The following is a 17871-nucleotide window of genomic DNA, read 5'->3' as shown; positions in this document are numbered from 1 at the left end:
TGAAAAGAGTACAAACTTTATTTAAGCATTAACAATACTAGAAAAATATTATGCAAAATTCCCCTTTTAAAAAATGGGAAAATACAATTGAACGGAAATAATTCGCACTGCGACGTTCATACATAGAGAAACACAAGAGAATTCGATTAAAAAAATCCTTCCAATTTGTTCTTCTAATTCTGACTTTTCAGATGTAGAAATTCTTATCAACCCTGCATCAAAACATATGTATATACCAATGTCCGTATAGTTATAAGCTATTTCTCAGATGTCGTACCGCAGCGTTAAATTGGAAAAAAATATTATAGGTAGTATTATTGTGAGTTATATCGCGCTGTATGATTATCATGGCTCGGCGTAGCATGTTATATGTCAAAAGAAAAGAATAACGAATATTCTCTATAGCTACCTATTCTTGTTAGCGGTAAAATGTTATCCCATGAGAATTATATACAACCATTCGACGATTATATTTATTATATTCAATGCCGAAAAAACGACATTAATGATTTATTATTTTATAAAATAGAAACTGAACACAATTTTTTACTTCTCTCTATTAATCAAATTTGTGTGACCATCTTACTTTGCTGCCCATAAAATGAAAATATGGTTTTATAGCGCACTTCGCGAAATTACTTTTCTGTCTTCATCTTTAATGTTTGTGAAATTAAATTATTTAATCTTCAATACACCGCAATCTGATTATCGAAATACATAAAGATATATATACAGATTTTTTTTTATATATTAGATCCAGTTTAGTTCCATGACTGTTATTTGTTAATTTTTTACTAATTTCATATCAATTGGAGTCGGTTTTGTAAATAATATAAAAATTGTCATATCCCTGAATTAGTTAGATATAATTAGCAAGTTTCACATAGATTTCACAATAATAGAAGGTCCCTATTCTTAAGAGTTATTTTTCATGGTGCATTAATATAGACTTTTATTGCAGGAATGAGAAATTCTACACGTGTTGCGACGAACCTTACCTGGACATCACGTTCAACATAACAATGCGGAGAAAAACTTTATTTTATACTGTGAACATTATTATCCCGTGTATGGGGATTTCATTTCTCACAGTGCTCACATTTTATTTACCTTCAGACAGCGGGGAAAAGGTATTCATGCGTTTATTATTTTACCATTATCTTTCAACGCCCTTCTACGTGGTCATTCACAATTAGAAAGAATGCCCCAGTTTTACCGTATCTTATGGTTTTTTCTCTCGTAACATATATAATAAATCCTGTATTTCTAAAAATAAAATTAATTTTTATACTATGTAAAAACGAAACCTTTATTCTTCCTCGACTTAGATAAACGAGGATATCTACACGTGTTCAATTTGTAGATAATCGAACGTTTTTCTCAAGCGTTCGATCATTAATAATACTCACTCGTATGACTTGTCACAATTTATGACATAATTTAACTATCGATTACAAATATTTTAATGGGTGGACCACATGTCATAAAGATGGTGAAAATGATGATGCTGTAATATAGATCAGAATTATAGCATAGTTACAAAATTAAAGAAATATAAGTAAGTAGATACGTAATACTCTCAATAAGATCTGTGAAAATTTGAAACACGTAAACTAATATTTATGCACATCATGCATCTATCTATTCTATATACTTTCTTGTTAGACTCAGTAAAAAATAATATTTCAGCGGTGTCGCTCACGCTGCTCGTACTAGGCATGAGCGTGACATGTTTCTAATGAACTGTCGTATTGAAAATGAAATCAAATGAATTTACCATTTACCTTTATGGCTTTTAGACAGTATATGTATATATTTTTTTTTTATAAAAAAGCATTTTATTTATAAAATCTTAATTTACATATATAATGCATAAATACAAATAAATATTTAATATACCTACATAATTCGAATTTAAATAAAAATATATAATTAATGGAAATTACGAGTATCTATTATATTTATTTATACTTACTTCTATGTTTGTAGTTTGTTAGAATTAATACAGACCTTTTGCTTAATGCAAACTATGAAACTCATGCAAAAAGTTCTCTTTATGCACTTCGAAGTTAAGTGTATGAGTTATTTATTAGTCATTACTTAGTCACTAGTTATTGTAGATATACAGAAAACGGCAGTAGCAGAGCCCTTTCTCATCGCCAGCGGCTAATAGTGAATATTAAATAAACTCCATCCCCAATAACTCATACGTGTCATTAATTTCGTATTGCGTTTAATAAATGAATCAAATAAATTGGATAGACAGCTAAGTAACAACGTGAATAACATTGCAAGAACGACGTCGTTACGTGGCCCGTGAAAAATTACTCCAACATTATTGGCTTCACTTTTCCGCTGTTTGAATACCAAAAGATAGATACTTTGAGACTGTAATCAATCAATATAGCACTAGACTTGCCATCATCAATGGAAAATATAATTATTACTTGGTTACTAATGACGTTTAATGCACAAATTTCTTAATCGTAGTTGTTATAGAGTTCAGAACTAAAAAGAACAAACGTATCCCTTATGGTGCAACCTTGCTAACTAACACGGCTGGCACCGGCTGTGAATGTATGGTAAAATAAAGAAATAACTTATCAATCTTGTAGTAATAGTAATGTATTTAGTAACATATATGACACAACATTAGAAAAACAATGTAATAAAAAAGATATGTCAAAAATTATAAATAAAAAATATATGTTTTAAAATAAGAAACTCCTATAATAGGAGGTCTCTCGCCAACACTAACCATTGAACCTTCTGTTACCTACAGTATTGTAAATCTATTTTAGAAAATACAGCTTTGTAAATATTATAATACATAAGAAAAACTGTAAAATTAAGTCATTATAATAATTAATGAAACAGAATAATAGACATATCTTTAATTAGATTTGTTATTATTTCCAAAGATAGGAGGTTATCGTGAAATTGGAACGTGTGGAGCTTCGCTAGTCTAAATAGAAATATGCCCTCAGCGTATTTCCGCGGTAACAAAAAATGGAGGGTGGGGCGACCATAAATTCTTACAAGATTTAACCTTTTGATATATTGGCATAAGATTCAATGTCTTTGTTTATAACTTTGCACCTACTATAACTAGAAATCTACGTATAAATTCTTTCGGTGAAACAATATCTTTTATCAAGACATAAAAATAACAATGTACCTATCTTTAATGCAACCTACTTCTGATTTTTGCTGCATTATTAATTTGGTGTAACATTATTATATCTTTAGATATTACTTTTCAAATTGTATTAAATACTCTCTACATATCTAAATACTTATCTGTTAATATTAAGTTCTAAATGCCTAATTATAATATTTTTCATCATTATAATATTTAGTTGTGTTCGTTTGATTGAACTATTATTTTTGTTGGCAGGTGACGTTATCGATATCCATATTGATTAGTCTCCACGTGTTCTTCCTACTGGTAGTTGAAATCATCCCTCCGACATCGCTTGTTGTGCCCCTATTGGGGAAATACCTCATATTTGCTATGATACTTGTCTCTATCAGGTAATTATTACTAATTATGATCTGTAACATACGTACGAATCTCTAACATATATCCGAAATAATGTAAGTCCAAAATATTTACGTACCGTGCCTGCTAAATATGAAAATTTTATATATCTTTTATTTCCGTTCTAAAATAAATCTATAGCCCTCAAAACAGAGGTTTTTTTCGTCAATTATTTCCAAAATTCGAAAATTTCTAAGATGATTAAGAAAGATGTGTTATGAAACTTAGTGAAAGTAAGCTGGGGTTTCACGGGTGGATTGAGAAGTATCTACCACTCTCGCAAACCTGTAAAAAAACAGTATTTTCCACCCAATTCAGATTATTATCAAATGATATGTAAACTTATACATTAAAGATAAAAAATTGTTTGTTGGCTATAGCGTGGTGCCTATTATGCTCAAGAAACCTACTAAATTTACCTATATATTATTTTTGGCTCTGTAGTATCACTATACTACAGACGCGACACTGCGCGAGGGCAGACAATTTAATAAATATAGATTTTAATACAGCAAAAAAGCTATATTTTGAAACTGGGTTCTAACTTCAGTCCTAATTTGTTTTTCCATTTAACCAAGTTAATATAGTGTATCACAGTAGCTGTATTTTATAGTAAACCTTGGTTTTGTATATATTATAGCCAGTGCATAATAATAATCTCTTAGTGGAGCTGATGTTTTATATATTTTATAGTTAAATTTATAACTTGCCGTTGTTAATAAACGTTATTATATCTAGAATTTTATCTTTAGAAAGATATTATGATCGTTGAATTTTGCTGTTGACACGTTGTAAGCCTTTTACCAAATATATACATATTTTACTTTTATAATACACTATATTTATTTACACTGCGGATTAAACCTCTAAATCTCTGACGTAAAAAGTGTCTACTATGTTGTTACTGCTTATCAAGTCGCATCCTATGAGTGGTACCTACAGTAACTTCTATATGTAATAATAACATTGTATTCCTGATGCTATTCATGCGTGTAGGCTCATGTTTACTGCTTTCCATAAGTCGAAACTTTGCCTTATTGAGGTTCTTTCTATTTCTGTATTTATTTATTTAGAAGAATTTATTTAAATAAAATACTCTTATTAAATTTCATTAACTTATGAAATATTTAATTATTCGATGTAATATCACTTTCAGCTATTATGAGACTTCTATTTCTGTTTCTACATTTTGAACTTGTAATTGACAAGTTCAAAATGTAATATTCCTCAACTTTATTAATTAATTGTCGGGGATGTGTAGTTATAACTGCGTACATATTTGCACACAGTTGATTAAAGCCGACTTGATTCAATAAACCCCAGTTTATAATTTGTTTCTGTCAACAAAGTTGAAGATCTTAATTAGCAACCGAAACCTATGCACATGTGTATGTATATTTTATTAAATGTAAGATTGATTATCTAATGAATACATTTATTTACTATTCGTGTCAAATTAATAAGATAGGTAAACATTATTAAATAGTTACTATTATTCAAATTCAAATTCAAAATAATTCATGTAGGTCCACTACAGACTCTTATGATATGTTAAATCTACCGTCGTCTATTTGCTTTACATGTTGTTAATGTTATTTTTTTCATAACTTCAAACGTGATATAAATACGAGTTTTGTAAATGTTTAAAAACTAGTAACCACAATAAAATTATATAATTACATATAGCGTCTATTAAGTAAAATGTGTACTTTAAATGAATAATCCTTATAAAAAAACTAAATTACTTATTTAAATATGGCTCGGTCGGACCGTTTGCAATCTACTCAATTACCATATAAATTAAAATCCAGTTTTCTAAACAAGATATTTGATTACTCACTTTACGTTCAAAGAAAATTTACATTTCTACAAAAATATTCCATATATCTAAAAATAAAAATCTTTATTAAACTTTGAAATTATATAAAGTAAGTAGGTTGTTTATGTCGTTATATAACTATTAAACCTATATAAGTGTGACATGAATTCTGTATTTTGGCATTATTAATTATTATTGACCTAATTATGAACTAGTAAATACAAAATTAATGTTAATTCTTACTACCCAGAGCTTACACAGAGCGTGTGGTAAACGTAATTAAGACAAAGTCATTTATTTGGTCGCGAATTCCGTCGTGCCCGAGAACTACATATGTATTCGTATACATACGACTACCTTAAGTTCTCTTCGACTTAGTTCTATCCACATACACTCCTCCGACAAAGTTCGCTCAATAAATCTTGATTAATTGCGATGTCTCTGAATCTGCTTGTGTATATTAAACTATTATCTTCTTAGGCCAGAAGATTACCTAACATTTTCTGTTAATTATTGAAGATGCAACAGCCGGTGATACATACAACTTGGTACTTTATTTATATGTATAATAACTATTAGGTAGATAAAACTTTTTTTAACAAATGAGATATTTTATTCTTATAATAGTAATTCTAACTTCTTTCAACCACATATAATAACAAGGTACTATACCTTCTTATTATATGTGGTTGAAAGAAATAATAAATTTACTTATTGATATAAATTGTACTTAAATATACATATCCGAGCTTAAAGTAGGTATATGTAGGATTATGGATTATAGAAAACAATTAATAGCTGATAATAAATTGTTTAAAAATGATATAGCTGGTAGACATAAAATTAGAAGTTTTTTTTAAACAATATTTAAATAAATAATGCTTAAGTAAACATTGTTATTGTTACATCATATTATAAGTAATGTTACAATTAATATAGAAATTGACCTATTTGTATCTTCTCTATTTTATTGTGCATTACTATTCCCATAATCGATAATTGACGTGTGTAATTGAGGTCATATTATTACTTATAATTAGACAAAACCATCACCAATCCTTTTAGACTACGTTGCTACCATGTTCATGTAGACATGTAATTTAATAAAGATGTCATGATAAAAATATACAAGCTGATCTTATTATCTTTACATAGCATAACAAAGTCCACGGCGCTGTTTGTTCGCTTATATCTTGTAAAATATGCAACGGAATTAAATGCACTTTTCACTTGCACGTAATAGATAGAATAATTCAAAAGGTATGTTTATACATATATATAATTCATGCGTGTTATAGGATAGAATAAACCGAGAAATTCAAAGATTTGTGATGTATCCATGCAAAATAGAAATTGTAAATTGTAAATAAATCCGTAAATTGTAAAAATAATTAATTCAAACGAAACCTAATCTGACGTTCCTAAGTGGTTTATATATTGATATTGTATATAAACGGGTGGGTTTTCTATTACAAATAATTTTCCAAAGGGTTACGACAACTAATGTTGTATTTTACAGCATATGCGTAACGGTGGTGGTCTTAAATGTCCACTTCCGCTCACCACAAACGCACCGCATGGCGCCGTGGGTAAAAAGGGTTTTCATACACATACTGCCCAGACTTCTCTTCATGAAACGACCACAGTATAAGTTCGATACAACAAGGTAAGTCATTTAAGATTTTATTCTATAAAGTAAACCGATTGTATTCCAGAAAACAATTTGTGTAATATCATAATTTTGGGTGACTGATTGGTGGAAATGAATGATAAGTTTTTAAAGATATACCATGAAATAACAATGAAGCGTAATTATATACTTATATAAGTGATGAGTTTAGTATGAAAGATTTTTTGTATTATCGAAAAAGAATGGAGATCTTTGAAGAATGAATAAAGTGAAAACTTTTTTATTAAGTTCTGAAATACATTTAAACACGTAGATTCTTACAACATGGCAAAATAGTTTTTACTAACTGTAATTATAATCTAAAAATGTTTACAATGTAGCAAGATGAATAGGAACAAAATGTTGTAGTTGGGAATCATTTACACACTGATAGCTACTTGGTATCGTAATTCACTTAGCGAATAGATGTCTATTAGTGAGCCAAGTGATATAATAGACGGGTGGCCGCCTCGCTGTGGTTTCCGAACATTACGTAAATTGATATCAGTGGGGGAAACTAAATGCCTGAAGCGCAATACTATAGCCGCATAAGCTATACTGTGATAACTATAAAAAGCATATATAAATTATACAACCCTTGTTTTTAAATTTAGTAAATTAATAAAACGTTAATATGTAATTATTGTCGGCCAACCTGATGTGAAATCGTAAATGTCACCTATAAAGATGCCTCACTACGGACGTCACATTCACATGTCGTAATGCCGTGTTCTTATCCTGTAATATGTAAATCTATTTCATTATCTCATGCTCCACAATACAGCTTAAAGTAAACTGCGGCTAAAATAAATTAAACTGAGTTAACACAGACTTATTACGAAGTTTATCCTATTAAAAAAGAAAAGTGGTGATAGTAATTATATTGAATATACAGTCTCTCTATTTTCTAATTATTCCTTTAAATACGTACGTACGTAGCTACTTCAAATTAAATTACTCAACTCATAAGTTATCAGGACTTAAAGATTACATTGTAGCTTTAACGAATTTTCATTTAATGAAATATGTCCTGCTCTATGTGCCTTACAGAAGGCCTTAATTTAATATTCATGGAAATATATTTAAAATTTTCAATAATTTTATACTTAATAATTTAATCTGTAAAATAATTATTGTATTCAATCTCAAACCCGTATGTGGCTACTGTTTCACCTACAAGATACTCTTATACGACGTAAAATAGCTACATAATAACTCACTAATTATGTTAAATAAGCAGAAAGTTCATTTAAATCTAGAGTCCGAGTGATTAATGAATAAATTCCACAATGAAACAAAATGAGACTTAATTAAAACTTGTGGAAAAATGTACGTACTTTCTGTGAATTATTGTTCAATCTATTTAACAAAAGATTTTCTACACTGTTCGTCGAAGCTACGTGCGATAATATTGCTATAACGTGTTGTTTAGCGACTAAATTGAATATACAATTATCTTTTATGTAATTACTTGTACACTAAAGAATCGCACCAATTTTGCACGTGTAGAAAATATATATACCTACATATGAAAAATATGGTTGTTACAAGTAAATATTTTCCGAATTTGTGTTCCCACACTTTTTCGGGTCAATATGTACCTATCTGAAATTATTCTAAATGCTCTATATTAAATTATCGGTAAGTAAAGTAGATACCATCACTCAATTATGCGTCCCTTACAAGATACTAGTTTGTCAGTGTTTAACAGTGCTAGGCCACTACTAATCATGTCAGCGGACAAACTCGATAATGTAGAGGTTTACACTAAAAAAACTAAAAATACATAACAAGAACCAGAATAAATAAGAGTAAAACTGGATAGAAGGAAAATAAGTAATAAAAATGTATAGACAATATGGACTGCTTTTAGTTTTAGACCACTATTATTGTACAAATATAGAAAATATATAAATATAGATAAATCATTCTACTGGAATGCGAGTAAAAGCAATTTTTTTATATATTAATCAACGATCAGTTAAGGCTATAAGCTGATGTGTTGAATGCTGCTTGATTGGTAGGCGAAGAGGTCAGCACCTCTTTTGCCTTTCTACATTATATTCCTCCTCTTCAGTCTCTTGACCATGTGAGAAGGCTCCAAGATCTCCACCAGTGAATTAGACAGCACAGCTCTTGGAGCTTAAATTGATTTGTACATAATTGAATAGATATCATGGTTTTTAACTAATTTCATTATTAGCATACCTAATCCTACACTAGCAGGTGTTTAACGAAAGAGACTAATACAAAGTGGTACAAACACTAATAGTACAAAATGTTTATCGGTCGTAGGTCTCGATATACTGCGTGTGGCGTCGTGGTCCGGTGCGGAGGCGCAGCTCGGCCGCTCTACCCTTACAGACTAGCGGCTGCCGACGACGACTGCTGTGCTCCGGGCGCTTGGCCGCCGCCCGCCGCGCCTCCGCCTCGTCCTCTCACGCGCACCCCCAGCAAGGAGGATTTAACACATACTACTTATCTTAATTCAGGGCAAGTTTCGTGTAACAATATTTTTATTCGATTTAATCATTATTCCTCTCTGACAGAGTGACAACTAACATTTATTTTACGGACTATAAGTCTAATACAAACAAGGGCCCTCGGATATTTAATATTTTAGCGGGCGTGATTGTGCAACAAAGTACGCACAATACCTACACCAGTAGAAGAGATGGAAAAATCAAATTTAAAAATATACTTATAATTATAATCCGTTCCGTTCCGTGCTCCTAGTCGAGCGTAGTTCTTATATGTTTATATCCTCTTGTTGTGGGATAGAACCAGCAGCTGAGAAAGTAACATCACTATATTAATTCGTCGCTGGACAACCAAATAACATATACCTAATATAAAGGATTATTGATTACATGTGCTATATTTTGATAATTATTATTATCGCTTGGACCTGTAGTATGGGTGATAGCAACCGCTTCGGTGGTAGTTGTGTGGTGCACGGATCGAGTGAGGGCGGGGCTGGGCTCGGACTGTCCGGTGCGGGCATGGGCGGCCCGGGGCCCGCCGACGAAGACACTTTGAGCCCCGTACCGGACCCGCCACCTGGTTTCAGTCATTCCGCCTGTCCTCCAGAAGTTCACAAGACTTGTTTCTGTGTCCGATTTATAGCAGAACACACAAGGATGCTAGAGGATTCTACTAAGGTATGTATTCTGTTTTAGATAAGATAGTAACACAAAGAGCGACATATTTAAGATATCCAAAGTAATAAAAGAAATTTAGTTTAATAATAGTTATAGATTTCGTGAAATTGTTTAATGGTTGTCTCTAATATAGGTACGCTATGGGATCATTAGTGAAGAGCGAAAGGTTGAGATAAAAACATATTACTTGGTTATTCTATTTTAATTATAGATATTAATTAATTAATTAATTTTATTTAAATAACTTTAATGCACGTCATACACAGGTAAAAAGTACATATGGCGGACTTAACACCTAATGGTATTTTCTACCAGTCAACCATGAGTTGTGCAGAGATAAGTTGTTTGCGGTGCAAACAATATTATAATATTTTATAGAATATACATGAATAAATATATATATATATATATATACACATGTAAATACACAAATATACACAAAAATATATATATACATATATATATATATACAAAAATATACCATACACATAAATATATGACCAATAATCTGACAATGAATTGAAACTGAAATGAATCTGACAGTGATTACAGCCGACAGTGTAAGCATATTACAATAGATACAAAAATATATATATGATTCGCCTTGTAGTAAAAATGAAGAAACTTAATGCTAAAGAGAAAGATATATAAAAGATAATATATGATAGTATACAAAATTATATTAATCACGATTATAGGTTAAAAAATCTTAACATTTTACCCTCCTCTCTGCCTACATACACCTATAATCTAAAAATAACTTAAAATTATACTTAGAGAAGTATTACATAAAAAAGAGTGTTTTTTGGACTTTTGTGGTATTTGTAATAGAATTTGTTCATTTGTTTAACTTTTTAACGCATGAATTCAAAAATTCAATTTACAGCTTAAATTATGTTAGTGAGGCTGTGAATGCGTAAGATGGGCAACTCATCGTGAGTCTTCCCTTAGGGTTTGAAAGCCCTCAGCACTTACCATGCGAACGAGGTCGCCGATGATAAGAGGTTGTTTATAGTCCTTATGCCACTAGACCTGCAGCCCGTTTTAAGTATAAGTAAACCATAACACAGCTTGAGTTATATTGAAATACTAACTGGCATTACGTAGCGATGCCCGAGTGCATTCGGACAAAATGTGTTGATTTACGAGATTATCTTATTTGTGTACGAAATTATATTCTAAAGCACTAGTTATTCGTCACAGAGTAATACTATAATATCAACCTCTCATACTTTTGTCTTAACATATTCATTTTATAGTAGAATAAAATCACTCTCATAATAATTTACCTATGTAAACAAAACTAGGCTAGCTAGGCTAAGTACATTATGAAATCATAATTAAATGTCCATAAATTGGACAAATTTCACTAGACAGAAAAATGTTTAAAATTTGTTTGTTCCGCGCTGTTTAGCTTGAAATGAGTGTCATGCATATATATGGAACTCAATATGAAATACTTCTTTTATGAAGGTTATATAAAGGTAGGAAGTAAAGTAAAAGTAGTAAGGAAGGTATAAAGTATGGTAACATATTTAACAAAACGACTATTTGTAATCCCTGAATATCTCACTAAAATCTCGCCCAATGCAGTTCATTAAAATGTTCTTAATTTTTTTTACATCAACTACCACTATTACTATGATTACAGCGCGCGGATAAATAATAAAGAAGGTGAAAGTAGATTAGAAGGTAGATAGATAGATAATATTAATAAAATTGCATCCAAATAAGTCTCCATTATCCCAAAAGTATATACAACTCCTAAGACACTCTATTAACGATAACAACTCAGACTGGTTATTTCATAGTCTATTTTATTTATCCAGTAAACTTTTAAAAGTATATTGTGTCTTGGTATATATTATCATATGGGCGCATAAAGATTTGTCGATGAAAGCTTCAAAAGGACTGGAAGAGCCTACTTATCCCGCCTACAGGCCCGCCTCTGCTCGAGAGCTTTTCGAGTGGATCTGTATATAATCATTCTTATGGAAAAATACTTTAACAGTCAGTAGTGTGCCCACTACTGACTGGTAAAGTATTTTTAGTAGACTAACATTTATTTATCAATTTGTGCATGTTGATACCTCAACTTTTCATACCGTAAAAGCTTCACATTTAGATACGTATCTTATTACTTAAGATGGGTGCCATAACGTTGTACATCACACGATTTTAATTTTATCACTGTTAGTAACTCTATAAGTATACCAAAAAAATACTGTACTATACTTAAATTAATTTTAATTTTAGATATAACAAAATAGCCTATAGTGTTTATTCTCTATATTCACCCTAAAGTTAATTCTCACTGTTTTACGTACTCCTATGTAGAGAGATACAAGTTGGTTAAAGTCTGACGATTTCTTTACCACTTTTACTTTATCACGATATTGCTTGTATAATAATAAGATTTGAATAGATTAAATGGAATATTTATCATCGTTATTTACGGTGGAAGTCAAAGGATGAAGTAATCACATGGATATCTTTATTTATATACATAAGCATAAATTATATAGTTTTAATTCATTGCGTTTGTTGTACTTTACTAACCGAAACACTTAGAATAGAGAAATTGTTATATTAAAGGATCTGTACTTTACTAAAAATTGGATCATCAATCATTCATATTTAATGAGCACCGTCTGCACGCAAAAACTGATAGGTAATTTGGGAAAAATATGCGGCTCTATGATTGCCTAATACTTTTTATATAGATAAATATCTAGTAGATATACTGGTTTAATATTTATTTATATACAAAGTACTAGAGGTAAATAAGAGTATACTTATTAAATGGTTTAGAAGCAAATTATTTTAGTTACCGTAATAGTCAATAGGTATACGAAACAGATTGTTATTCTAAAATAACATTTATAATCGGGAATGTACAGTGGTAAAAAAATGAAATTATTAGATATATATTGGAAATTTAGAACGGTGGCAAAAAATGGCGGGCGATGTATACTTTTTTGCATTTATATTCAACTTTAAAGCCTCATAAATCAGACACAAATCGCTTATATCAAAATTTTCAAAGTAATTTCTAAGGGTAACGCAAGTGTCCTAGAGTCTTCTACTTGAGTACCTGTCATCTGTATTACAAAATTACACTAAAGAACTAGTATCAAATTTTTGTAAGTCCTACAATGATTTGCATAATTTTCATAGCCTGCAGTATATAATGTATTTATTGAATTGTGTATCTAAACTTTATTTTATTTAAAAAGCTAATATTATTCCATTACTATGTAGAAAATTCACAATAGCTCTACGACTATATATTTTCCCCTCGCTGTTGTTTTACAACACGAACAGTGAACAGGTGCATGTCTAGCGAGAGAAATGCTTTGTTTACATTGCCCTTCAGCTAGTCAACAGACTGTCGTAATTAAACGTGTTCTCTATTTATTACTTTAGTAGGTAGGTTGAAAGTTCACGATGACAGTTCAGTATTTACATATTCAGTTAAAATTTAAAGAAAGCTCCTTTTTTCTATGGCTAGAACATGACAACATGACAATATTTTTACGGTCTACATTTTTGTTGTGATTAATTAAAAAAGTATCACTTGGTGAATTATCTACTAAATTCGTTAGTTATTATGCGGGTAGACAAAAGTACTCGTACCTAGTTGATGGCTGGGTCGATTGATTCACTTTATTTATTGACATCAAAAGACAGCGAAAGGTATTTTCTGTTTGACATCTTACTGGCCCTTAGGTCAGGATTTATTTTAATAAATCCTAGGTCGGGCATGAAATGTTTTATTTACTTGGTAAAGTTGAAACAAAATTACCTTCCCGTTTTTTCTTTATTTTTACTATTTGTCGTTCAACAAGTTCAACCCAAGTTTGAATTCTCCTGATTGAATTTTTTAATGGAACTAAAATGAGGTTACAGGTAAAAGAAGATTGGAAATACGTGGCAATGGTGCTGGACCGCCTGTTCCTTTGGATATTCACGTTGGCTGTCCTGGTGGGCACCGCTGGTATTATATTGCAAGCACCGACGCTGTACGACGACCGCGTGCCTATAGACAAACACTTCAATCAGTACGCCACCTCGTCACTGGTGCGGTGTCCACCACCTGCGTAATAACATAACTAAATCTAAACATACGTAGATGTGTTTTCGTGTTATACGCAACTCACAGTCTTTTATACAAGTATTTCACACGCACACTTACAAGTGAAGAACACATTTTCTTGAGTATATTATGTTTAATGTTTTAATGATGATTATTTTAATAAACAAGTCGAGGTATGGTATTCCGTGTAGAATATTAGGTATACGGAGGCCTGACATGTGTTTTGATATATTATATGAATGATATTTGTACATTTGATTGTAAGAAATAAAATTGTGAACTAGTATTTTATTTCTTCGTGATACAATTTAAACTATATTGATATATTTTAGTCGAAAATACTCGGCTATTACTGAATTCTTGATGTTATTGTTATTACTTTCTCGGCTATTCCTTTCTAAGTTAAGCTAATCCTCCTAAGTTAAAGATTTATTTTATAATATAGGTACAGCGTATATTTACCTACGTAAAAACGCAAAAACAGTTAGGTAGTGCTGTGATTCCAAATTTTATGAGTAGTACATACCTATATAGATAGATGTTGCCCATAATGTAGAGACAAGGAGTTCATTCTGAAAAACCTTTTTCGCTTCCTCCGCATTCATTAATCTAAATATATAATGGACGTGTTAATATCTCATTGGCACAGTTCTTAACGAATTTGTAAGTTATACGTGATTACCTACCTATTTAAGAGACAGATGTAAGTAGCTAGAAATTACATCTACGTATGATATTTTGTAAACTTGCTAATAATGGTAAGAATCAATACAAATGCAACAATGGACTGTATTTATGCTATAATTGAATAAAATTAGGTATATAACAATTTATACATCTACAGATTGATGAAAATGACGTAAATAAGTACATACCTATATATATAGAACTGACATTGTATTAAAAGAACATTTAAATGTTGTAAATTGTCTTACACCTTCAAAATATGGTCGAGTAGAACTGTTCAAGCAAGAACATAGTTCTCCCCTTTGTCAAGGTATATAAATAGGAGTTTTGTACATTATATACATACTTCACAAGTCATTAAAATAAAGAGATGGAGGCATGGATACACGACAAATTACAGCATATAGTACAGTACTTTGTACTAGACCTAACGCACACCCGTCCCGCCCGGTACGTGTTCTATTCACGACACGACACGTACTTTATCGTTATATAAAATTAAGTAACTATTTCTCATATCTCTTCTTGCTCTGTATTAAATACTAGATACTAGGTTATAAAAATCATGCAACATGTATTAAGTATAGTTTTATTTCTACTATCTGTGAAAAATATACGTTACACGTTCCCAAATCTCGATATCTAATCGTGACAATAAGGCATAGCAATCGATTTAACAGAAAAATTATAACGAATGATTTAAATGTTACTATATACCCACAACTAATGTTACAGTTTTACCTACAAATAAGTTTGTTTATATTTAAAAATATTTATTAATCAAATCATTTGTCATTTTATGCAACACTCGGTAAAAACATTGTGTAAACCAATTTATACGTATTAATAAATTATGTACTATGTCTAGATAATTCTAGATATAAGAAAACGAACGAAACACCACCAAAATAATATTGTCTGTGTTCAACATTTTATTCTAATATACTATAGAGGTAGCGTATGTAGTATCAACGTTTAAGCTCCCATAATTGAGAACATAGGTACCAACGTATTTCCTCATCGCATTTCGCTTAGCGCGTATTATTTTATTCATATTACGATAAATTAAAGTTAGCGCTTGTAGACATCGAATCAAAAGTACGAGTATATAAAATTAAGAGAATATGGCACTAGTTGTAAGAATCATTTCGATTACATACCTACAGACATTAGATTACACATACCTTTAAACCTTAAAACTAATTCTTCTAGGTTAGTAATAATTTGTCGTAGAATAGAACATGTACACTAAAGATAAAATAAATATCGATTTTATTATTTATAAGGAATTATAGAATTCGATACCAAAAAAATGTCGCCATGAGCGTTTATTACAGATTTTTAAAATTGTTATCTTAAATATTATATTAAATATATATTTATTATACACATAAAATTACTTAACTTTTATACCACGATATATAACATTTCATATGAAGCGGTATAAACATAATAAACAATAATGATCTGAACAATCGTCTTATAAAAAATACTATATTAATCAATTCATATAAAAAGCCTTATCTATATCGAAGTTTTGTTGATTTGATGGTATTCATTAAAGTGATTTTGGTATGCAATAACATTTATAACGTATTAAGTTGGACCTATGCCTGTGTTTTGACGTCTTTAATACTGTGTTGTGTGAAGCAGCCACCGAATCCTTTTATAGTAACAAGTACTATAAAATCAACTTATTGCACCTCTAAATATGTACAAAGGTATACCTAATTGTCTCCTGATATTTTTCATTAAATTAATTTAATTAATTATTGTTTGAATTACTATAATTTTAAGACGAATCAAATTTATTATTATTATTACGTTTATACCTGCATCAATATATTATTTATACTTTACTACTTACTTTTTTAAGTTTAACATACTCTATGAAACAATTATCCTTATGATAAATAAGTACAATTCAACATAACTGTTTACTTTAAGTGATGATTGCTCAATTTTACGAATGTGTGTCTATATATTTTTCGGTACAGAAATTGTCAAAATAATAGAAAAAAAATATGTTTGTTACATGAGTAAAATTTCATGAATATTATGATTTCTTATCTGTTTTACAATGTTTAAACACATACCTAATTGTTTGTAAATATTACTATTAGGTAATCGATTTCTATTATTATTAATTTGTAGGCAAAGGCCTTATTAAAGCCGTGCCAAAATATTTGGACAGGAATTGAACGAAAATAGTGAATTAATAATTTAATAGATACTTGAATGAACAGTTAAATTAACAATTTTAAAATTAATTGTACAAAAACTAAAAAAATAATATAAACTTTGGTCCTAAAGGCTTTTCGTGTTTAGGTATATATACATTTAAGATTTATTAATATGCACTCGCGAAATTAATACAGATGTAATTTACGAATAAATGTCGGTACGAATGATAGCTAGGAAAAGTATTGGTGCATAGTTTAGCATCCCTATAAAATTAATATTAAGAATAAAATAAATAATTTAGAAACAATTAATAATTAAGCACATTGGACTGCTCGCGGTAGAGTAGCGCAGCTCAATTGTAGTGAAATAAGTTTGTAATTACCTATTTATATTGTTAATAAAACCGTTATACATAGACATATTCTTTTTAATCATAGTTACCCTGGTATACATAAGTATACCTATACCTACTTAAAAATAAATAAATGGTTACTTTAATAACAAAATGTCATGTTCACTCAATAAACTCTTTTATATGACATCGCGGCATTCGTCTACATACATGAATCTGTATTCTGTACACAAAATATTTTCAGATTGGTTGGCTTAACTCGACTCGACGAATAGAATAAATAATGTACACTGCCAATGCCACTACGTCGTCATGAGCCAGTATATAAAATTACCATAAAATTATTTTGTAGTCATATATTT

The 17871-nt window shown here is 30.1% G+C and overlaps 1 protein-coding gene across 2 annotated transcripts in view; it reads left to right on the top strand.

Annotated features, from left to right (window-relative positions):
- Nucleotides 1-14294, top strand: part of LOC131841765 (acetylcholine receptor subunit alpha-like) — a 35082-nt gene extending 20788 nt beyond the window's left edge. For both annotated transcript variants that reach the window (XM_059190091.1, XM_059190090.1), the window contains exons 5-10: nt 962-1130; nt 3398-3534; nt 6880-7026; nt 9325-9522; nt 9944-10190; nt 14100-14294. In XM_059190091.1, the coding sequence (XP_059046074.1) occupies nt 962-1130; nt 3398-3534; nt 6880-7026; nt 9325-9522; nt 9944-10190; nt 14100-14294 (1093 nt within the window). The remainder of the gene's footprint in view (nt 1-961; nt 1131-3397; nt 3535-6879; nt 7027-9324; nt 9523-9943; nt 10191-14099) is intronic.
- Nucleotides 14295-17871: the final 3577 nt, after the last annotated feature.

This window comes from Achroia grisella, unplaced genomic scaffold (assembly GCF_030625045.1).
Source record: "Achroia grisella isolate CSIRO2021 unplaced genomic scaffold, CSIRO_AGI_Agris_v1 utg1920, whole genome shotgun sequence".
Classification (NCBI taxonomy): domain Eukaryota; kingdom Metazoa; phylum Arthropoda; class Insecta; order Lepidoptera; family Pyralidae; genus Achroia; species Achroia grisella.
Note: the sequence above shows the minus strand (reverse complement) of the source record. Positions and strands in the feature narration are given on the sequence as shown.